We start from the raw sequence: 23,634 nt of genomic DNA on the forward strand, positions 1-23,634 counted from the left end.
CACTTGAGCTTGAAGTTCGAATGTGGCGACTTGCTCCATGTGTCCCTGGGATATTTTTCCAGATGTCATAATCCTGGCAATGACTACAGCAGTGAGGACAGTGAGGTCCCTCTGTATGTCTTTGATAGCGCCTTGTACTATAACCCTCATTTTGCTCACCAACAGAGTTTTCAGATTCTGAATAGCTTCTGTCACTAACCTGTGCATAACAGGGGCTATCGTGTCCTTGGAGGTAGTCACTGGTCCTGCCTGTTGTCTTTTTTACCTCTGTCGACCAATGTAATGTTTCATCATTTTGCAGCCGGAAGCGCACTTTCATCTCCATAGACAAACTACCATCTTTATTAACACGAACCCGTTTCTCTATATCATCATCTCTCATTCCATCAGCAGTGGGTGGGCAGGAATCCACATTATCTGGAGAGTCAGTTCCATCTGGTAATGACTTGTCAGATGACACTGACTGCCTGTTAGATCTATTGTCAGATTCCAGTTTTGGATTGATGACACTTTTCTTTGTTGGAAGTCCTTGGTTTATCATCAAGATGACAAAGAGAGAGACATGAAGAAAAAGACAAAAATAGATGGAGTTAGGTATTCATTTTACAATATAATTATTTGGTATTAATGACTTAGAATATAACTAAAGATCATTACTGGAGCTGGAGTTCATACTAGGGCCTTTTAATACGTGATTAATAATGTAATGAATATTGTATCAAGAAATTGTGCCAGACATAAGGTCTTGACAATAAACCATTTCTCCTACCCTCATATCCTTCAGTGCAGCCACTGGAGCGTGACTTCACATTCAGCTTTGGAAGTTTGTCATCAGATGTTTTCATAAAATTCTCCACGACAGGAAGGATGAGAGGGCTCACGTCCCACACAGACAAGGACATTGGGGCATTGCATGAGACTCTGAACATTGTCAATCTGAAACAAAAGAACAGAAATTACTTAAGAGGGAGTCCATTTACTGAATTAAGTTTGTAGCAAAATGAAGGCAGTAGGCTGAAGCATGTTTGATATGAAGCAGTTTGGAATACCTTGGACATGACATCATGACATAATTTGAAATAAACTGGGAATTTTGCCAGGCTGACGTTGTTTTGTAATAAGCTTGCAATTAAAAACAAGACACCGCTAGACTACATCTTTTAAAGTCATGTTTTTTCTTTTGGCTATAAGTCCTTGTCAGCCTTTCTAGGCACTATAGGTGTGAGAGAACTAGATGGCGTGTTGTGTTTGCTATATAGTACAGGATATGCCATTGCGTGGATATTTGTAACCCTGCAGCTGAGTGTATATTTCTAAAACTGTGGTCATAGTGAGGGTTAAATGCTGCGGTATTGGTGAGCTTCTGTAGTCACTTTCCATATCATTCTTACCCAAATAGCATGAACTATTTTAAATATTGTTTAATATTGAAATTAACAAAAACAAAGTTTTTAAACAAATGTTAGACTGATATTAGTTTTTGATTATTATTGTTGAAAATTACTGTTCTTTTACCAAACACGTAAGACTATGGCAACTAGAAAATATTTCTAGGAAAACTTTAAGAAACAAGTGTTATGATGAAAAGTTTTTAATTGTCAGAGCATTGGTCAAGGCATTATCCGCTCATTTGTGCAACAAAGTGCTCTAAATCCTTGTAAGAGAAGGCTGTGAGTCAAGCAGTGAGTCAAGACAAGATAAATATCCTAATCCAGGATGATCTCTGGGAAACTTCACCAGATGACTATGCCGTCTTACCGCCATTGTCACTTGTAAGAACGGTGGGTATTGCTCAGCAGTAATGCAAGCTTGCTGAGTGTGTGAAAGTAGTTAACTAAATGCTACAGACAGGCATGCACAGTGGTCTGGAAATTGTAATATACAGCATAATTATGTTGATTTATTTTTCTTTAGGACACCTACTCCTAAGATTTATAATGCAACTAAAACACAAAGTCTCTTTGCACATGTTAGTGTTACAAGGTCATAAACAAAAGTGGTGGGCTAATATCATGCAGGGTAACAGTGATCATCATCATCAGCAGCAGCAGCAGCACAATGGTGAGAATTAAAACATAAGTCTTCTATATCACAGGTGATTATCCTGAATGACTGAATGCTAATCTAAGAGGTGACTGTGTACCGACCTGCTTTCCCTAGCATCTCCATACATAGGTCTAATAACACATCACATTGCCCTTTGGATAAAAAGGATTTCAAAAGAGCATGTTATCTTTTAACAGTTACAAAAATGTGGTTAATTACTTATACATATTAAAATAACAAGGAGACAGAGCTAATGAAATGTTAAATCTAAAATATTTTTATTCTTTATGTGGTAGTGTTTTTATACAAATAAATTGTATAAAATACTGCTATTCCTATTTTTTATTTATGTAAGTGTGCGTTCACATTTTCATGACACTCAGTATTGAATACTGGTGCTTCTGTTCCTTACTGACATTTATGAAACTCTGAAAAAACATGTAGACTAAAATATTGAGAGTTTTGTGGATTTTATTTTGTTTATGAGCAGTCAGTTTTGATGACATTGCGGTTTTAAATTTTAAATCCACTGTTGGTAAAAGCAGATGAATGGCTTCATCCATGGTCACACAGAGCTCAGGTGAAGGTAATTAATTATCACTGTGGAAGACACATTTCTGAGACACCTCTGGTATCAAACTAGGGGAGTAGAGTTTCAACGTTGACCTGTTTCTCAAAAATAGCTCTGATTTGATCAAGATTAATGGCGTTTGGAGAAATAACCACAATCTGAATGTGTGTGTGAGGGAATATCCCTGTTTCATTCTCTCATGCACACACTCAGAATATCAAAATATTTATCCCACTAGAGTTAGATTATAACAAAGTACAGAGTGGAAACTAAATGAAACTGATATTGTATGAGAGTTTTTGTTGTGTTTATGTGTAAATATTGCGTCTAGTTGCAGTAATGTCTCCTCCTACATGAAATGACTTCACTGGCGAAGGAAACTGACCAGGATGCTAACAAACTCAGATGTTGGGTGTTTCTGCTTTTATTAACTCAAAGGTTATGTCTTGTTATGTCATTGATGCTTTACACCCCATATTCATGTTCAGTAACTTATCATATTATTCAAAGTTTCAACTATAATAATACACACCTTAACTCAGTTTTTAAAAAATATGCCAGATAAAATATGAATGTTGATGAGGTTTAAAATTGTTATGTTGTCATAAAAAGGACTGATTACATGTTTGCAGTAGGGCTGATAGTTGATGAGTCTTGTCACTAGAGATCTCTCTTTGACCCTGGTTTTCTGTCTCAGGCAATTTGTAATAACACTTCAAACCAACATACTTTTTAGAGTAGTTTAAAGCTAAACTAACATAGGCAAACGGAACTCATAGTGCTACTGTTCGTTTCAGGTTTGGCCTTCCTTTTCAGTTCATTAATACACAAGGGAAGGTATTTACTTAGGGTCAAGCACAGAAACTTCCTCTTGGAAAAAGAAGTTTCCTGAACACACAACAGAATATAATGTCATATAACCTCTTACTCCCAAACTCTCTGCTGGTTATGTAACTGAACATCAAGGCAAAAAAGAACATGAAAACTAAACATATCTTTACATAATCTTCTAATTCCAGGTGTTTGTGACCTCACCTTGCGACCCTCCAGTGTGTAGAGCTTCCTGATGTGGTACTGCATGAGCTCAGAAACTTCCTCTAAGAAAAGCCCAAAACTGCGTAGACTCCTGCGGTGCAAGATGATGGTCTTCCGAAGTGAGGGGTCGCTGTTCTTCACCAGCATCACCCTCTTATTGTACCTGTGATGATGAATGTGTCGGTTGTGGCCTGAATGTGCCTCCTCGGGCCTGGCTGGCCTCCCGAGAACATACTGGTGTGGATGATAGTGATGAGACGGTGTGTGAGTGTGATACAAAGGTGAAACGTGCCTATCTAATGCTTCCAGGGCCTGGGCGTGTCTATACTCAGAGCAAAGATAGCATTCCTCCAGAGGTTTGTGGTGGGCCACCATGCCATGTTGGGGGATCCTGGGGAGGCGGCCAGTGTGATGCTTGAAAGGGCAGAGAAGACTTGTGGGTCCCCTCACCTCCTACAGCATTGAAGCACTGAAAGTTTCGCTTGTGTGAAGACATCCTGGGTGGTAGGCTCTCTGCTCTGGATGAAAGATGGTCTCACATGAGCAGATGAAAGCAACAGTGGCAGAGGGTCTTCATGTTTCTCCTGAGCTGCCTAGGAAAAGGTAATGCACCACACATCTGCATGGCTCCTACTCATTCCCAGCTGAAAGACAATACAAAACGAGGTGAAAAAAATACACTTAGATTTTTGTCTCAAAGACAAAAGAAACAAAAACAAGACAGAAATTTCTGTTTTCTTTATGTGCAGCCTTTTATCCTTGGCCAATTTTTAGGCAGACAGTCAACTTCCAGTCACACATGTCACATGTCTATTTTAGCTTTTCCTGGTAACCCAGCATGGCTCCTCAGTCTCTTCTTTAAAGTGAGTAAGTCTAAAGTAGCACCTATACATGTTTCACGTGGGCTTGTCTGAAAAAGGAAATCCTTACAAAGAAACACTAACGTTTTGTGTCTAGGTATACTAGGTCAAAGGTAAGTGGATTTGTTGTATCATTCTTGAAGGTATTTTGCCTCTAATAAGACACATTCTCAGACACAAATTCTTTTAGTATTCCCTAGATGTCCTTCTTACTGAGGATATTTATTGATATTTAGCTTGTGGACAGTTATTTTATTGAGATTATAATTAAGATGATTTTTCAAATAATTTCTATTTTCTAAATGCTTTTATGATTTATATTCATTTGATTATTTTTTTATTTAGGTGTACAGACAAAAATATCCAGTCTAACAATAACTTTATCTCAATTTATTTTAGCAGCCGTTAAATTCACATACCGTGCAAGTATCTACTATATTTTTAAAAAGAGATACACATGACATGTCTGTACATAATGTACAGACTGCTGTGAAGATCAAAAGAGTAAATGAAGACAGGGATAATGAGGATACAGCCACAAATAAATCCTCCAGGTGACTTTAAATAACGAGCTTAAGTCTCTGTTAGCAGTGAAAGTGGACATTACCTCAGTGATTGTCACTGTCACTGGGGAAAATACATTCTTAACCAGCTTTTCCTGCAATCAATAGTACAAGGATTACCTATAAAAAGCAGAAATATCTGCAATAAGCGCTATGTATTCTTATTGAGACAATACAAGGAGGTAAGGATAATTCATTGTTGCTTGATGGAAAGGGATGCAATCCCACTATGAAATGCAAATAAAAATGAGTCAAAATCTGTAACCAAAAAATAGGCTAAGCTTGACTGACACCTATAAAGAACAGGTTTGGCTGTTGTCCTTGTTCTTGTATTAAAAATGTTGTAAACAAGCAGGAAGTATTTCCTCTAGCTGAACATTCTGGCAGCATAAGTAAATAAATGATGCGTGTAAATATTCTTATATGTCACACTGCCAACCTTGGTCTTTAAGACTTGAGTTGAACCTGTATCCATTTACAGCCTGCAAAGGCATTTTGATTATATTAGAATGTAACTTGAGTAGAAAAGATTACTCTGTACACCATAATACAAGATTATGAAGGTGAAAACAATCGTCTGTCAACTGATGTTATTATATAAATCATATGTTTTACATCCTACAATAAAGTAGCCTTGTGTAGTTAGCTATACTTAAACTTCTTACACTGAATACTGATAGTTCATATGTGTTATGACCAAGGCATAAATAATGGATATAAAATTACATTAAAAATGCATGGGTCTTTGCATGATGCAAATATTATAGGTTCCACATGAGGGTTTGGGTAAGTAATAGAAGGTACAGGGAGGGTATATACTTATATATAAAAATAACTCCCTATACTGTAGGGTGAATTTGGCAGAGACCATTATGCTGCAAATAAGCTGCCTGTTTCTTCTCAGTGGATTACAAATGCAAAAAGTATTTTTCTTTATTCACCAGAACCAGGAAACATATGTGGCCTTGGATCCCTAGAATAATGCTATTTATCCCTAAGGTGTCATGTTTGCCAACTGAGGCTCCTAAAAGAGTTCAAACAAGGAAAATAAAAATCACATCCTGCATACAGGCCAGCCTGAGTTCATCCAGTTTAACATGGACTGTTGTATCCTTTCTTTGTGGGAATCACATGAGCAAAAGTGCTGCACAGCATGTCTTACATTTTAACTTTTGCATGTGCAGTTTCCAGTGGCATTCTTGTAGTTATCAGTACATATTTTAACAATTTATGTGCAAAGAGATAAAGCAGCACAGCCAACATGTACAGTACATAGACTAAGTATATATACTCACATGATCCACAATCATAATCCAGAGGATAAAAGAACCAAACTGGAAATGAATAGTTCCAAAGCCACAGAATGCAAGATGTAAACTCCCACAGAAACACCAGAGCTATTGCAAGCAGTGAAACGAGAGAGCAGTTCAAAAGCCTCCCTCCAGAAGCGGGCCTACCTGCTAATCAGATACATGGGAAGCTAAGGATAGAATGAAAAGCCTTGCTAATCACTCTGAGATTGGACTAAAATCTGCTGAGGCTTTGGACACATGACTTGGACTTCACCATTGCATAAAGGGAGTTAAACGCACTTTTAGAAAGCAGTTGAAGGCTCAGTGACAGCCTATGACGAGCCATAATTTTCCCTCTCTTATCTGCCACCTTTTGTCCTTTCAGTCATCATTATATGGCTGTAGTTAGAAACATGGTTAGGCTGCTTGTCAATGTGTTGTACCTGAGCAAGGTAGTACAACATACGCAAAATATGAAAAATTCTTCTTACGTAATGAATAAAGAATTCTTGTTAAAATAAGATCATTAAGAAAGACATTTCTCATTACAGATTGTAAGGCATTTTGAGGCTAATTTGATATTTTGGTCTAAATAAATAAACTGTCTTGACTTAACTCCCAACTAAAAACTTTGCTTATTCTTGTTTGAGCAAGGAAAGAACTGCTATTGGACGCACAGATTTTGACTTTTTTTCTGATTTATTTCCATTTCTTTTTAGTCACTGCTTTCTTGCACTTGACAGAATGACTTTTAACAACATCCACAAACCTTACTGCACTTGTTGCATCTCAGATTTTCTGTTGCTTAAAAGACCCCACTATCTTGTTTTGTGTGCACATTTAGCATCATCATCAGAAAATACTGTGCTCCTCAACAAGTTTTCCAGTGATATTCAGTCAAAGTGTCACTTCCCCATTTATCACCAACACTCCTAATTACTGTGTCATGCCTAATAATCATCACCATGACAACAAAGCAGATACAATTAAGATATAACAAACACCCAACAGAAGACAAAGAGTTGTCTCAGGGGTCATATCAAGATAAATGGGCAAAGATGGCAGAAATTACCCATTTATTTTTCAGGGCACTGTAAGCACTGCCCTCGGCTAATTGGCCTACTTCAAGCCAGCTGCCTGGCTGGCAAAGTTGCCTTCAGACAGATTGCTAAGCCAGAGCATGAGAAATGCTCACAAGGTCAAAAACATCTAATCATACATCACCTGTATGTGAAAGGTATTTGAAGCTATTTTAGATACTGCGCTTTCCTTGTCTAAATATCATTTGAGGTCAGCTCACTCTCCTCAAGGACAAAAGAGCTGCCACAGAATACATGAGAGGTTACCCTTATCAGAGGTTTACAGACGGCATGTGGATCCCTCCCAAATGATGCAGAGAGTTTCAAGAAGTGCCTAATCACTGGAGCACCCACTCCCACAAAGCCTATACACACACACAGAGAGAGAGAGAGAGAGAGAGAGAGAGAGAGAGGGGCTAGCTCTCATGCTTCCATCTGTCTTCAGTCTTAAGGAGCTTGAGGGGTCATGGGGGACTAGAGTTGATTCCAGGTGGGCAGATTTATTGTGCCCTGACTCATGGGAGAAAAGATCCTCCCCTGCTAAGTCATGATGGTGCATGAGTGACTCAAAAGAAGTGCTGAGGACGTGGTTTTGTGCTCTGACTGTGGGTTTTCCTGTGTGAGGAAGGCACCTCCCCTCCTCAGAAGCAAATGAAAGAGCTTACAATCATTGTGAGTCAGCTCTGAATGGAGTCATAATGCAGAGTCTCAGTTCCAACGAATAAGATGATTTATCTTTTAATTTGATGTGTAAATTTTGAAACAAATATTTTTCCCATACAAGGACTTTTATACTCCTATAATCAACCATTAACCACAGCACTACATCTCCCACCAGCCTCTCAAAGCTTCAAGTGCCCACAATGAAATAATTTCCCAGAACCTGCAGTCTGCATAAACTGAATTAAATATGATTAGTTTTTTAGTCTCCTGTCAGCTGTTTAGCCTCCACCATGCAGTTTGGATCACAGTCACAGCAGGACGCCTTGAAGCTCATCATCCGTCAAGCTCACACGTGTGTACTGATGCTCAGGCTTAGCACTCCCCCCTCCTGGCTGCAGCTAAAATATCAGGGCTAATTAGGGTGCAACCTGCTGTGCAGCAGGAATCCTGCTATGTTAAGTCATGGTCCTACTAAAGCTACACCCAGGAAGTTGAAGCCTTGATAAATGGCCCAAGTTAAAGGGTAAGACTTGGACATTTAAATCCAAGTTGAAGGTTGAATATAAGATGTGATGAACACAGTCACCTTAATGGTTTATTAATGGTCACAAATAGCACATTAACTGCATTCATTTAGGCTGCGAACTAACATCACAGAACACAGTAATTGCATTTAACCTTGCACAGTGAGATATTAAATTATCATGGAAATTATACAAATAGACTGTAATTAACAAAGAATTTTTATTTCATATCAATGTTCTGTATTTTTGCAACTTCATTGCAGGTAATGATCTTCATGAAGTGATTTAAAAATACAATTTGGAAAAAAAAACTGCCATTATGAGAGCCGTCCATCCTCCAGTAATTCATCTATACCTTCTATCTATCCCTCCAACCAGAGAAAGAATAGGGAAGCTCCCGGAATAGTTAATCTGTCCCTGTACTTTAATTTAGATATCCCCAAGACATAATGAGGAACCAATTTATGTCGAAGGACTTCTGCCAACGCCATGGTAATGTGTACAGGCTTTACCTCAGTTCACTTTTTAACCTTTACCTCAGTGAGGTCACAGGGAGGGAGTTTAAATATAACCAAGAGAAGGAGCCATTTACATACACACAAAGCACATTTACAAAATCCCACAGTAGCCTGCTCCTGCTCTGGACAAATCCTGCGGTACTTACAGAGAACCTCTGGAGATTGCTAATTTAAGCATTCTGTTATATTCATCCATTTGCAATTTTGTCTGATTTATTTATTTATTTTTAAACTGTACAAATTGGCAAGTTTAGGGTTTAGCCAAGCAGATGTAACAGAGTTGCGCTTATTTCACTATATCACTTCCATAGATATAATTTTTATGTCACATTAAATGTTAAAATGGCAAGCATGGTTAACGTGTGTGTATCTGTGTATGTAAATGCATAACCATTTTTATTTTCCAGAAATATAGTGTATTTCTACAGCAGCTGACCTAAGACATGAGGGCTGACAGTCTTATTAGTGAGAGCCAGTGTAATTTGTAATTTAAAAATATGTAACATGATCTTATTGCCTCCTGCTCTTAAATCCACTTACCAGTGGCCTAATGTTTCTAATAGTGCATTTTAATCCTTGCAGACCTTGAATTTTAAAAAAAGTATGTATCTGTCAGAAGTGGGATTCGAACCCACGCCTCCAGGGGAGACTGCGACCTGAACGCAGCGCCTTAGACCGCTCGGCCATCCTGACAGTTGTTCACAAAGGAACAAACTTCAGTACATATCATGTATCTGTGATAAACAGAAACACGATATTTTCAACATTTAAAAATAGACTAAACGGACCCACCGTGCATATGAATACACACATAAAAAGTTTATGAGTGCTTCTTTAGCTCGGCTAGCTGATAAGACAATTAGCGTGGATGTAGCCACAGCACAGGAAGCTAACGTTTAGGATGAAATACCGGAATTCCTGTGCAAAGGTAGGAAACCGACAGTCCCGGAGAACGATGTGTAACACGGAATAGCGACTCTGTGTCTTGACGTTGGGGACAGATTAACTACCAGTCGCTTTATGAAGATTTCTGAAGGCGGAAGGGCTTCAGGCTGCGGTTCCTCTCATGCCCGCTAGATGCTGAAAAATGCATCAAGTCCTCAAACCAACGGAAAGTCCGTCACGCTCACACCCAGGTAGTATTCAACTGTAATTCTGTGTACCTATAGCACACTGGCCACAGTTAGGAGTGACAGAAGTTAGACCAAACTAACTCCCTGTATTAAAACATTGTAAGCTTTTGAGTGGTTTAAAAGTAAGACAGATTCATTTTCGGTTATCATTCCCTACTGCTGTCGACTAATTAGGAGCTAGACTTCAACAAAAGTAAACAGCCTCTTAAAAGTCACTAGAATTTCATACCTGTGTTGTTTGAATATAGTGTACTGACATGAGAATACAAAGTTGGGTGGAAAAGTAGACACACAGTGGTGAAGGATATGTCTTGATTGCACATGGACTGCACACAGCTGGACCTAATTAACAGAGTAATTGCATCAAAATAACTTATGATACTTAAACAGGTATGTCCCACCAAAATGTTCATGTAGAGGATGTAGAACAATTTAACCTAGCCTACATTTCTTATGTTACTGATTAATATATATGTTGAGAGGCACTCCTGCCTGTGGAGTTAATATCCCACTACTAAGCAGAAACTGTTCAGTTTATAAATGGCATAAGTTAGCCTATAAGGTCATGAGATATTGTAATTAATGAGTTTTTATAGATTCTTAGTTTCAAACACCTGGGAAAACTGCCCTGTGAAAGTGCAAACTGTGTAATATTTTGCAGAAGCAGAACTGACCAAACTACTACAGGGTCAAGACTTACGGTGAGTTCAGTCTGCTTAAAAGTTGTTGTGATTCTAGAAAAATTTCTGCTATTTATAATTTCTGTATTTTCTCACATGTACTGCATTGCTGCTGTATAGCTATTTTCAGAGTAGAGATGAAGCTGAAATGTCCAGGGAGCCTGAAGTTGAGTCTTATTAGTGTTAATGGTTTGTGAGTTAAGTCTTTGTGTGCACTTGTGAGTTACAGTGGATACGTGACTGTAGCTGCTTGATTTGCTTATCAGAGCTTTCAGCTATCACTGCTCTTAACTATTCCGCCATCTGTAATAAACATAGACCTATACAGCTCATATCCTGTTTTGAACCTGTCAACATGGTACTTTGGTTGAAGTGTCTGAACTCTGGGGACGACTGTGTGAGTCATTTCCATGTGTCTCTTTTTTGATGTTGAGTCTTTAAGGAAACGGGGCCGTGCATCCAGCAGGAAGGGATTCCTTCAAGCTCAGACATCAACAACATCCCGAATATTACACCCATAACGTAAGGTTGGAGGAATGGAAGTGTGCATGGAAATTATGCCAGAGTAACCCGTTGCCAAGGTCAGTTAAGAGCATTCTTACCCAGAAATTTGGAGTGTAAACAGAGCACATCAAGGCAGCGGAAATGCTGTGTGTCATGGCTGACGTACTTTATCTCTGAATAAGCAGCAGTAAATGAGGTTTGTTGTTCCCGTATGTAGGAACTTGCATCACTGATAAGTCATTACAGATCTTAGAGTTCTCAGGCCATGGGTGATGGAGACTTCAATTTTAATTCTAGTCAGATATGTGGGAATAATACGAGTAATAAGATCAGAATTTTTCAGAGCCAAGTTATCATCTTAGATTTTCTTTTGTCTGTCCATCAGTCAAAGATATACAGTTTACAATAGTTTAAGATGAGAAAAAAGCTATCACACCTGCTGATTTGAACTGAGCTTTGTCATTTATGTTTGTTATATATATTTGTTTATGGGGAGTATTGCTGAGGTGCATTGTCGACTGCTATTTTTTTTGAATGAGCAGTTGTTGATGATGCAGCAAAGTGATATAATTATTTTTTTGAAATCTGATGACATCAAAGATTCGCAGGCATAGTAAGAAGTCTCACTTCTCCCTTATAATTGACTCTTCACTCACCAAGAGCACAACTAGATAAAACACTCTAGAGTTTTCAGTTTCAACACCCATACACAACTATTTGTTTCATCGTGTAAAGACGGACGGACAAGGAGACAGATTTAATGCACCGCATACCATCATCATACCTTTTTACAGGCACCAAGTACACAGAGTCATCTTTCCAGATGACCTATCTTGAAACTAAGGCATAGCTGCCAATGAGGAGCCAGGTTCCTCTAACCGTTATGTTACCAATGACAATATCAACAATGATCATGTCGAGAATGTCAGTCCCGATGCTGAGGACGACGGGGAAATCAACCTGCATTCTGAACAAGATGACCCACTACCTGGTGGATCCAGGCAACGATCTTGAGAAGTAGATGATGACGATGAGGAAAGTAGCAGCAAGAGATTCAGGTGGTGGGATGACTTTGCAGACAGTGACTGGGATGACTCCACTGACAGTGATGTCAGCAAGTGAGAGCAACGATACAGAACCAGACGAAGAAGAGGTGGACCAATGCCCTGCAGTAACCAGGAAGAGGGAAAGAGATGAGGAAGAAGAAAATGAGAGTGAAAGATGTGCCAAAAAAATCCAGAAAATAATACCACAGACACTGTCATCCCTGTGACTTTAACACGTCCTCTATGTACATGACATCCCTTGCACCATACATTACATGATCAGCTTCACCCCAACCTCCTCTATATCTGCTTCATACCAGGTTCTATGTCTAGAGCGTGAAAAGACTGAAACACAAACCAGCAGCACCACCATCATTTCACCACCAGGCCACTCTTGGCACCCACCAGATGACTGTCCCGGAGGGGGATCCCTCTTTGAGTAAGCCTGCCCAAGGTTTCTTCCTTATAAGGGAGTTTTTCCTTGTTCTCATTGAAGGTCTAAGGTTTGGGTGGGTGTAATTTCTAATAATTAGTGTCTTCAGATTTATAGCCATTTCTAATGCAGATGTGAGATGTTTTACATAGATTAAAAAAAAAAGAAAAAAAGTAGCCAAATAGTGATTAAAGTAACAAATGGGAAATTTGGAAAAAACAAAAATACTACAAAAACATAAAGGGAAATCATTTTAGATCTTTAAGCATTATTGTTAATTAATTGTAACAATCAATGCTACTGATTAGGTCAGCCAACATTCTGCAAATTCAATTCTATTTCCCTGTAGGATAATAAAGTTATTCAACTAAGTTCAACTCTGATGGGGACCAATCATATCTGCTACAAGTGTTATATTGTAGCCATACAAATGAATATGAATGATACTTGCTGAAATATTTAAAACTTAATGGGTCTAAGTATGTCTCAGATGCTGTCATCAGGCAGGTGGTTTGCTTTGTCTAACCTCCACAGTAGCTGTTAAAAGGGGCTCTCTCACACCACTGAACTTATAACATCACTCATCTAAATCATTAGTGCGTCTGCTTTTCAGGATGCAGGCTGAGTAAAGTCTGTTGGTGCAGGACAGTGGGGGGCCGTGCCATGATGGCAGCATGTAGGCCCGTTAAAATGGAAAAGATGGGGAGTGACTTAGGATCAAAGACATAACCCCCACCCTTCTTGTCTGAGTTAATGTTATTTTTTAGATAATTGTGAATGTAAAACAGCAAAATTTCAGGAGACAAAATCAGTATAAAACTTTCCAAACTTTGGAGGAATTAGCCATATCTTTTACAAAATAAGCGGCAGATCGCAGCTTTAGTAACCCAATCATAATTAAATATAGAGGTCAGAATTAGTAGTGGGATTTTTAAAAAAAATTATGTAATTAATTAGGGGCTTTGAAATTAATTAATCACATTTTAATCGCATATCAATATTTGACACAAGAATTTTTCAATTCAAACAGATTTTGATAGATGACTGAATCATTAGGAACTGAAAGGAACTTTCTCAGGTGCACTGAGAAACATTACAGTGTTGTCTGGAGTGTAAAAATAAAGTACGAATGAATGCGTTATTTTTTTAAACACATTATTTTTTCTGTAATTAATTAATCTAAATTAACACATTAAAGTCCCAGCCCTAGTCAGAATATTAAAACATTGCAATAAATATCATAATAAGCTCAATTGAAACATGAATCAGAAACACATAATACCTCTTTCAGTTATTCCCACAATACAAGATCGCACACAGAACAGATAAGAATGTTCTATCTCTTAAATGGAACAACCACATTGCAATTAGGAAGCACAATAGGAACATCCTCCTCCACATTGAGGTGAAGAGTTACACCACCCCTGGGAGAATCTGCAGCAGTCAAAAACAAGCCAAATAGCGCTGCAGTGTACATAGTGGAGACCAGTGCAAGCCATGCTATCAAAGAGAGAGAGAGAGAGAGAAAGAGAAAGAGAGAGAGCAATGGAGGTCAGACTGGAAAAATAGGACATGCACTGCAATGTTGTTTAACATATTTTACATGTTGATGTTAAATTTTATATATATATATACATATATATATACATAATATATATATATATATATATACATATATATATATATATACATATAATATAATATATATATATATATATATATATATATATGTGTATGTGTATGTATGTGTATGTGTGTGTGTGTGTGTGTGTGTTTAATAACTTTTCAAAGCAAAGTTTTCCAGACTGTTTTCACTGTGGGTGAAATTAATACACAACCAGAAAGCTCTTATTGAAGTGTTTTTATGGGGAGTTTGCTAAAATGCACTTTCTCTTGGAAGAAAGCACATTTCTCAATCCTTTTTTGTACATTCTGCAGCAAAGCAGAAGCTTTCCTGCCTGTGCCGGTTTGGTAATCAGGCTGCGCTTATGGGTAAATGGAAATCTAGCCTTCTCCTTCCCTGGGTTGGCAGCCATGTGCTGGCCTCCCTCTGTGCTTTTGCTGGTCGCCTGTATCTGCTTAGAACAGGTGCCGGATCCTGTTCAGCTGCAGCATTCACAGCACAGGTACGGGTGGGAGGCCCTTGGCTGCTCGTACAGTCCCCCAAGTTTTCCAGGGGTCCCCATCTGTGTCCCCGCACATCCTCTGCCACATGGCACCTGTCCCTCGACGAGTCTGGTCCATTCTTCGTCCGGCGACGTACACGCCTGCCCGCCACCCCACACTCTGCCTGTTGTTGAGCCACAATGAGATGAAGAATAGCTGCACTCCATAATCCCTTGCTGTGAGATGTGTGTGTGTGTTTTTTCTCCCCCCCCCGTCTTTCCCTCCTTTGGCCAGATTCGGGGCCAAGTACAAATTGTAAACAGGTTATTATGCTGCTGTAACACACTCCAACTGGAAATGCACTCCGACAACATTTAGTATTTACTGATGTAAGTGTGTCTTCATCCGTCACACAGAGTAGTTTAATTTGGTGTAAAGTTCACTGCATTTAGTGTGATGAGGATGTTGTAATGGGTTTGTTGTTTTCTATTTGCATGGCTTAACAGGAAAAGATGTAATTATCCCCTCAGAATCACTTTGAATATTGACTTTGCTCCTTTCAGGTGCAAATAATTATTTATGATTTATGCAGCGTAAATACAGTGAGCTCATAATGCAGCAAACAGCTCACTCAAACACACCATTCTGTATCTATAGTATGTAGGTTTAAAGGGCATCTCTGTCTCATGCATTGATATGCCTTAGTCACGTACTTCAAATCAGCTACTTCCTCTTGACCTACAGTTAATACGCAAAGAACGTCATATAGCACAAATGGTCGACCTCCAAATGTGACGTGATTGGACGCTCCCTTGCCGGCCACACAATGGATGCTAGACCAACCAGACAGTCAGCCTCCTCCGTGCCTCCGGAGGACACAATATTTAAAGTGATCACTGCTCACCCTCAGTCCCAGCAGATGGATAATACTTTACACAGCTGTGCAAGCCCAGGGCCCCCATCCACACACACCGAGCCTTGCATCGTTACCTTGACAGTTGGTGTTGGAGTTAGGCCGCCGAGTTGTTTGTTTGCCCAGGGAAGTGACATGACGGCAGGGGAGGAAATAGGAAACATAACAGACTACCTGACAGACTCATTCCACGGGCTTGACCTGAGACTGGACCTGAGCCAGCCAGCAATCAGAGAGAAATAACAAGAGGAGGCTCCTTTGTTTGTTCAGCCCATATCCTAATATTTGCAAATATTGTAAATCTTGTGAATCCCGCATGTGTGTGAACGATTCAATTAGTCAAATTAAAGTAGATTATGCACTCCCATCTCATGGAATTCCTGCAGGTGCCTGTGTGTATTAAGTGCAAAGTTTATGCAGTGCACAGCAGTGGCATTCCACTGTTTGTTGTTGACACATTATTTTCTTTTTCCTTTCTTGTTGATTTATTGCAGCCAAAAGAGCAGCAACGGCTGTCTTTGGTTTTCAGCAGTAGAGTCTGAGAGAAAAGTCAGGATGACAATGAGTCAACTTCTAGGGAGGAAAAGATTGAGGCTGACAAGTTGAGTGTTTTGCCCTCACTTCCCGAGAACGTCATGTCACAGGATCCACAAAAGCCAGTAAATACTCCTGTCGAGCTCTTATGGGCATTCCAGAGAAGGGCTTTTGATGTGCTAATCAAAGATAAGTGTTATTATCTGAGGTAACACTTTTTTTAAATTTTGACTGCATTCTCTGTCCAATGAAAACCATACTTCTCCAGGTCTGGTGGTTTCAAATTTTCAGATTAAAAAAAACAAAAAACAACTTCATAAGTTAAATAAAAAGCTAAAAAAAACCAAAACATCATCACCAATAACAACTTGGGATTATCTGAAAAAGGCAATGCCACAAAGTTGAAAAAAGACAAAAAAAAATTTATGGTTTTATTCATTCTTGAGATTTATGGTTTTCATGTCAGTTTATTTAGCTTATATATTTTGTCCTCGCCTAGTTCTCCCTAGAGGCTTTGATGGTTCTCTGAGTCTGGATGAGGAGTACTATAAAATATCAAAGCATGTAGGAATAATATAATAATAATAATAAGTATAGCACGTCTACTTATGCTTGACTTCAGGTTCTTGTGTGCCGTCCAACGTGAGGATGCTTTGTTGACGCTTGAGTCTTTGTCTTTGTCCTTGTCCGTGTTACCGCGTCCTACCCTGAGGTGGTGGATGTGATTGTTGAGACATTGCAGAACGTCTTCACCAAGGGAGTCTGCAGCGGCACCCTGACCCAACCCCGACAACTCTGGGGCTGATGCTGCACCACAGACTACTTTCTCACCCCAAACGCCTGGGGCGTCAACCCGTCCGACTCCCAACATCCAAAATATGGTCACACTCAAATGGACCCTCCACAGAGTTTTGAACCACCCGCAGGCACAAAGGGTAATGATATAACCCCAAAGAAATGAGCACTATACGCGGCCAGCTGCAAACGCCAGTACATGATGAATGTTGTCATTCTGGTCAGTTTAATCACAGTCACAGTGACTGTTGGAGGGTGTATCAAAAGAGCATGATCATGCTTGGATAGGAGTACCAAGAAAGGTCATTTTTGTGTACATGTGTTCACCACAAGTGTTGCTTTCCGGTTTCAGCATAAGAAAACAGCTTTTGCTCATTACTGTGTGGATTTTTGTGGTGTGTCTGTGGTCAAGGTACAACAAGGCCAGGTTGACAGAGCCTCTCCTGAAAAAGTAAAGACGGCTAAGTAAGATGCTAATCAGCACGGCCGTGTTTCCTCCCGCTCACTGAACAGCGGGTTCCCTTCCCTCACTCTGGCTCTTTAATGCAGGGCCCAGCCAGGCCCAAACATCCTGACGGAGAGAGGCTTTTCCCTTATCAGTCAGGAAACACCGCTCCTCTGCCACATCCTTTTTACAAGAAGCACGACTCAACCGTTCCCAAAAAATGCAGGAAGACCAGCCAGACTCCAGGATTTGTCAAAAGCCCCCTGAATTCCTTTTATCGAAAAAGAAAAATTCAAGAGAACAGAGAGGGTGAGAAGGGGGGGAGAAGAGAAAAATGAGGAGGGTGTAAAACAGTCAACGAAGCCCTGGGATTTATTTTTTTATTTATTTTGCACAGATTACGAAAGGTCTGCATCAGCAAGATATAACATGGGATGGTGGGGTGGGGGTGGATGGTGGGTGGGGGGTTGGGGGGGTCCAGAGCGCCTAAGAATGGCACCCAGAATAAGAATCCGGGAAAACAAAGGACAGTTTGAGATGGAGGCGGGTGGCGACGGCTGTGCCTGTTTTACACTAATCCTCTGAACCGGGATGAAATGAAAGCGAGAGGAGACGGATGGAGAAGGATGATGTGATGGAGGGTGGAAAAAGCAAGCAGGGAGGAGTGGGTGTCGTAATGGGCCACTCGCGGACAGCTACACAGAGCCTGAGAAATGGAAGAATACATGGTGTGACACTGAATTCAAAGATGACACTTAGCACACACCATTTTCCAGAAACTACTAAGCAGGAGTCCTACTTTCTATTATTGTTTTTTATTTAGCAATCTGATTGTATTAATTACGTAAATGAGTAGAAATGTGTTTCATCTGCTACTGCACAATGTCTTCTAAGTGTATCAGTTACTACCAATATGTCCTGTTCAGGTGTAATGGTGAAATAACAAAAAGCTTTGTCGTGGTATGTTGTCTGTGGACGCATTATCCAAGTAGAACTGCATTAATATAAAAATTGACCTTTATTTTAAATTATTGTCTTTCACAAACCTAAATCAGCATACAGTTATAGTTACCATTATTATTTTTCATTGTAGAGGTTATGATTATATATTATTAGGTACTTGAGAGGAAGTATAAACGCCTTTTTTTCTTCATTATACACTGTTTTGTTAAATTGCATAAGAAATGTCCAACTAAAACCTCATTCAATTACAACTACTGAGGTAAGACTCCCAAACTAATGAGAGCAAGAACATATAATACAAACATTCGAATGGAAAGCGTTGATAATAGCATTACAATTAGCATTTATGAGAAACATCAAAGGACTTAAATTAGCTTCTAAAGAGCATCTGTACACACCTAGGTGGCAACAGTAACTGGTGACATTTACAAGTGGACAACAAGTCTTTTTACGATTGTTCTTCTGGTTTGTGACAACTGGAGGTGGCATACTATAGTATTTTGTGTCTGCATCCCTGAGGTGTCCATCTCCTTTTCTTCATATTCCTCCAATTGCTCTTTGTTCTTTCCTCGGCTCCAGACAATCATATTGCTCAGTAATCAGTTCAGGTTTTAATCATGGTTGGATGAAGTTGCCCAGAGATGCTAATAAGTTTTGAAATTACACACAGGAGCACAGAAACTTGACCCTTATCAGCACCCAAGTGCAACATCGTCCCAAATTTCTTCACCCATTTTAAACCCTGTAGTGTCTCTGATCAGTCACAAATATAGTGGGTGCTGTGACTAAGCTTACGAGATGCCGTAGTTGTTGTAGTAGGCCGCCGTTGCGTCTGCCAGCACGGAAATGAGGCTTGTTTCCGTGGTGCTACTGGGACATGCAGTGACAGAAGCAGTGGCGGCTGATGCCACCTGGATGTGTCCTGTGACAGTCATGCTGCCACCCTGCTCGGGGTGGAACCCGGTCCCAGTGGAGTTCAGGTACTGGTCAAACTCATTGCGGTCCACCTCGCCCAGAAGCTCAGCCTGGCTCAGCTGGTCTAGAGTCTCCAGGTGGCCCTGTGTCTCTGGTGGCGGGGACAGCTGACCCAGGTGGCCCTGGTGGAGCCCGTGGTGGATCTGTGGGAAAGATGAGGTACTGTAATAAGACAGCGGAGGGCCAGGGATCAGTCCACTTCCGCCCCCAGTTTGGGACAAGTGAGGGATGTGACCTACATGTGCACCCCCACAGTGGATTTGGGTCTGAGTGTAGTCAGTGTGGTAAGGGGGCGGGCTGCCCATGTGTGTCTGATTCTGATGGTGTTCATCTGGACAGGAGGTTGAGGAGGAGCAGGAGACAGAGGAGCTACCAGATGTTGAGTAATAAGAGGGGGGTACGTGCTCGTGGTCCATGGCGTCCAAGGGGGACATCTCGGGAGGAGTGGGCAGGCCGTAGGGGTAGGTGTCAAAGCTGCTGTTGGAACCGGCGGGGTCTCTGAAGCTTCTGACACTGGGCAGAGCGGGGCTGGGGCTAGAAAACCCGCTGCTGACACCATTTGGGCTGCCCTCGTCTTTGTCAAGGGGGTGACAGAGGGCTCTCTGGTCGGGCAGGGCGTTCTGATCAGGAGCCAGCCCACTCAGGAGGAAGCCAGGGTCCACTCGCTTGCAGATGCGTTTCAGCTGTTTCTTCCGGCGAGGCCGATACTTGTAGTTGGGGTAGTCCTGCATGTGCTGCACCCGAAGCCTCTCCGCTTCCTCCACGTAGGGCCTCTTCTGCGGGGGAGTCAGGGCCTTCCATGACTTGCCTGGATTAAGAGGAGACAGAAAAACATATTTTAACCAAAAAATTCTGAATATGGTTCAACAAATTAGAATGCAATTTACTCTTTAAAAAAAAACTGCTTTTCGTTACAACACAATATTAAAATGACTGAATATTTTTCCCCCTCACATTCTATCAATTTCTATAACTTGTAAAAACAACAACCCAAAAAAGTAAAAAAAAAAAAAGTTGTAGACACACATTTCTTTAATGTAAAATGAAAGTATTTAATTAATATCAATAATGGTGGGATTCAATCATGTTTTCCTGAATCATATACAAAAAATAAATAGCAATTTAAAACAGACTTTACATAAAAATATAATACATCTTCATTAACTTTTTTTTTAGCGTCTTGATTTATTTTCAAGATGCGTGACAGTTACAAAAAAAGAAGGAAAAAAACAAAAAATCTAATGAATTAAATCTTACTTTTAAACTGCAACCTCAACATTCAGCTTCCTTTTTTAGCTCTGAAATGTTCTATTATAAGATATCCCGATTGTACATATACTTGGAATATTTAATATTTACGTTTTCACCTTATGTATTTCTGCTGAGAATGATTTCCGATTTGCGCGAATGCCAGATTTGGAGTTTATCAAACAGACAGGCTGAATCCAACGCAAAATAATACATTTTAGTTCTTTAATACAACTGTACTCCCAACGAACTTTGTGGTGTGTTGACATTAACTGGGCGACGCGTTTCATACCAAAATAAAAACGGTGAATTTATGTTACTAATTTAGCCTGCTTGATTTAACTTATGACTAGTAGCAATTAAAAACGCTGCTTTGGTGTTTTTTCTTTGACACCTTGAAAGTTTATTTAGATTTTAATTCACTTTGTGGCATCGGAAACAACTTAAAAACCTGGGAAACAGCCGAGGCCTGATGGGAATTTTAAGTGTGAGGAGGATAAAAAAAGGAGCAAATATAACAATAATAACAATAACAACAACAACAATAATAGATAGATAGAAAACTTAAATCAACTCTCTTCTTCTCACCTAACATTTTGCTGAGCTCGGCGTTGTGCAGGTCTGGGTTTTGAACCGCCAGCCGTTTGCGCTCATCTTTGGCCCAGACCATGAACGCGTTCATGGGCCGTCTGATCCGCGGCTCCGGAGCCTTGTCCACGGTGGTCCTGTGCGGGCCATGTCCGTCGGGCACGTCCCCGTCTCCTGGAGGACACTCGAAGGACTCCGGCCACGACGAGTACGCGCTGATGAGGGCTGCCATCTGCGCGCTCCAAACTTAAGATGCGCCTCTCTCTCTCTCTCTCTCTCTCTCTCTCTCACACACACACACACACACACACACTCTCTCTCTCTCTCTCTGTCTCCTTCAAGTTGTGTTCTCTCTCTGAGTCTCACTGCGGGATGAGTTAAAAAAAAAAAAAAAAGCTGAAAACTACTTTGGGAGGTGAAAAGAATCCAGCGGTGTTACACTCACTGTCTGGATCACTAGAGCTACAGGCTGCAAGTCAGATGTCAGTGCGGGTTTTAGGGAGAGCGAACAGATGTTCTCAGGCAGCGGCGGCTCCTCCTCGTGAGTTATGATTCAGTCTTTCCTGGTGGATGGGGGGAGCGCTTTATATTTGAGGAGCAGGTTCCAGGAGAAACCCCGGAGGACTCTCGGCTCCTCCTTGATTGCAAGTTGAGCCCCGTGAAAGGAAAAAAAAAAAAAAAAAGAGAGAGAGAGAGAGAGAGAGAGAGAGAGAGAGAGAGAGAGAGAGAGCGCAGCATTTCAACACTCTTTACTACTTAAACTGGCCTCAAAACACTTTACACTGACAGATAAGGTCAATTCTGTTAAAACTAATGGGACAACACATAGAAACTCAGAGCAACTGATCACCTATTGCTTTTCCAAACATTAGAGCGCTTGTGTAGTGGTGACAGTTTTTTCTTTTTTTTCTCTCTAGTCAACAAGGAAAACCTGACCTGCCAAACTTATCTGACCTGTTCTGCAGTTTACACACTGCACTACACTGGTGAAGTGACGTTTTCAGATTTCCACTGAACATGTGCACTATCTTTGCATGCAAAGCAAAAACAATAAACAAAAACACAACACTTCTATTTTTAGTAGAAAAAAAAAACTACTCTACCCTATTTTTAGAGAGCATAATGAGAATTACCAGCTTCATTATTTTCCATTACAGCTCATCTCTGTTTGTATTTCATCCCCACAAACAATCAACATGTCTTCTTTTTTAAAAAGGTTTGGGCACAGATCAGTTTGGAAGCTCTGAACACATCTGTGGGTGAGAGGAGAGATAAAACTACTGAGCGCACACTACGCTACAAACAAATCAGTTTCCTTCTGTGGCCATATCAAATCCAGGAGTTCCTGTTGACAGGATACTCTTGGGCTGCAGCCATGGAGTAGCTCTCTCTCTCTCTCTCTCTCTCTCTCTCTCTCTCACACACACACACACACACACACACAGCTCAAACACTTGCTTCTGGTCACAGGTACAGCTAGTATCTTGATTTGTGATATTCATGCAGGAGAGAGTAACCTGAGCACAGGAGTTAGGAGGCAACATGCATCTTAAGTTGTAATACACATCTTTTGGTTTGTGTTGCCTCCAGCACCCATCAAACTGAAGTGTCAGCTCTAGCTTTGTGTGTGAGACTTGCCCCTCAACCCCCCACCCCACCCCCCCAAACAGGAAGAGGATACGGCACCTGAAGCCACAGATTGTGCGTACTGCAGGCACATTTGGTGATATATAGGGTTGTGCTTCCTCTCGCAGCTCTGACGTGGGCCACGCTGATGAGCAGTCAGTGAAAGTTTAAGTCAGCGCTGCAGGACAAGGCGATGTGAATGAATGAGAGTGTGCGTATGGTACAGTCAGACATCAGACTGGCAACGTACGAGCTTCACATCTTATTCGTAATTTGGAGTGAAAGCTCGGAGTTGGGGGTTTCTGAGATGACTAATAGCTCTCTGTGTGTCAACCGCCGTGTGGGTGTGAGCTCTATCAGCCTGCTGTTGTTCACTCTTTCAGTGTAAAAGACATGTGGCTGCTGGAGATTTGAGGAGGGGTTTTGTCTTTAAGTGCGTGCTATATGAAGGGCATTTTCACTATGGCAACACAACTTCTTCTGAGCACTAAAAA

The 23,634-nt window shown here is 40.5% G+C and overlaps 1 protein-coding gene, 1 long non-coding RNA gene and 1 other non-coding gene across 4 annotated transcripts; 1 reads left to right on the plus strand and 2 right to left on the minus strand.

The window, feature by feature from the left end:
• The first annotated feature begins 3,650 nt into the window (after window positions 1-3,650).
• On the plus strand, window positions 3,651-14,522 carry LOC127142664 (uncharacterized). The gene is made up of 3 exons (XR_007813622.1): window positions 3,651-4,255; window positions 8,897-10,985; window positions 11,399-14,522. It is a non-coding gene; the product is annotated as an uncharacterized LOC127142664 (long non-coding RNA).
• On the minus strand, window positions 9,762-9,844 carry trnal-cag (transfer RNA leucine (anticodon CAG)). The gene has a single exon. It is a non-coding gene; the product is annotated as a tRNA-Leu (tRNA).
• Window positions 14,523-18,739: 4,217 nt separating the features above from the next.
• On the minus strand, window positions 18,740-22,203 carry sox7 (SRY-box transcription factor 7). 2 transcript variants are annotated; one of them, XM_018694448.2, is made up of 3 exons: window positions 21,515-22,203; window positions 19,918-20,486; window positions 18,740-19,821 (listed from the first exon to the last, which is right to left on the minus strand). In XM_018694448.2, exons 1-3 carry the CDS (start codon window positions 21,744-21,746, stop codon window positions 19,495-19,497), a joined length of 1,128 nt encoding a protein of 375 aa, XP_018549964.1. In that variant the 5' UTR covers window positions 21,747-22,203; the 3' UTR covers window positions 18,740-19,494. The 2 variants fall into 2 exon arrangements, with proteins under 2 accessions (XP_018549964.1, XP_018549963.1); XM_018694447.2 differs by having other exon boundaries at window positions 18,740-20,486; window positions 21,515-22,192.
• Window positions 22,204-23,634: the final 1,431 nt, after the last annotated feature.

The sequence above is a fragment of the Lates calcarifer genome, linkage group LG7_1 (assembly GCF_001640805.2).
Source record: "Lates calcarifer isolate ASB-BC8 linkage group LG7_1, TLL_Latcal_v3, whole genome shotgun sequence".
Classification (NCBI taxonomy): Eukaryota; Metazoa; Chordata; class Actinopteri; family Centropomidae; genus Lates; species Lates calcarifer.

What these genes read in the sequence shown, in the direction of transcription:
- sox7 (XM_018694447.2), bottom strand. Translation starts at nt 21,746, where the DNA reads ATGGCAGCCCTCATCAGCGCGTACTCGTCGTGGCCGGAGTCCTTCGAG. An exon ending in CGAGCTCAGCAAAATGTTAG is followed by an intron (nt 20,487 to 21,514) that starts GTGAGAAGAAGA and finishes CTCTTAATCCAG; the next exon opens with GCAAGTCATGGAAGGCCCTG.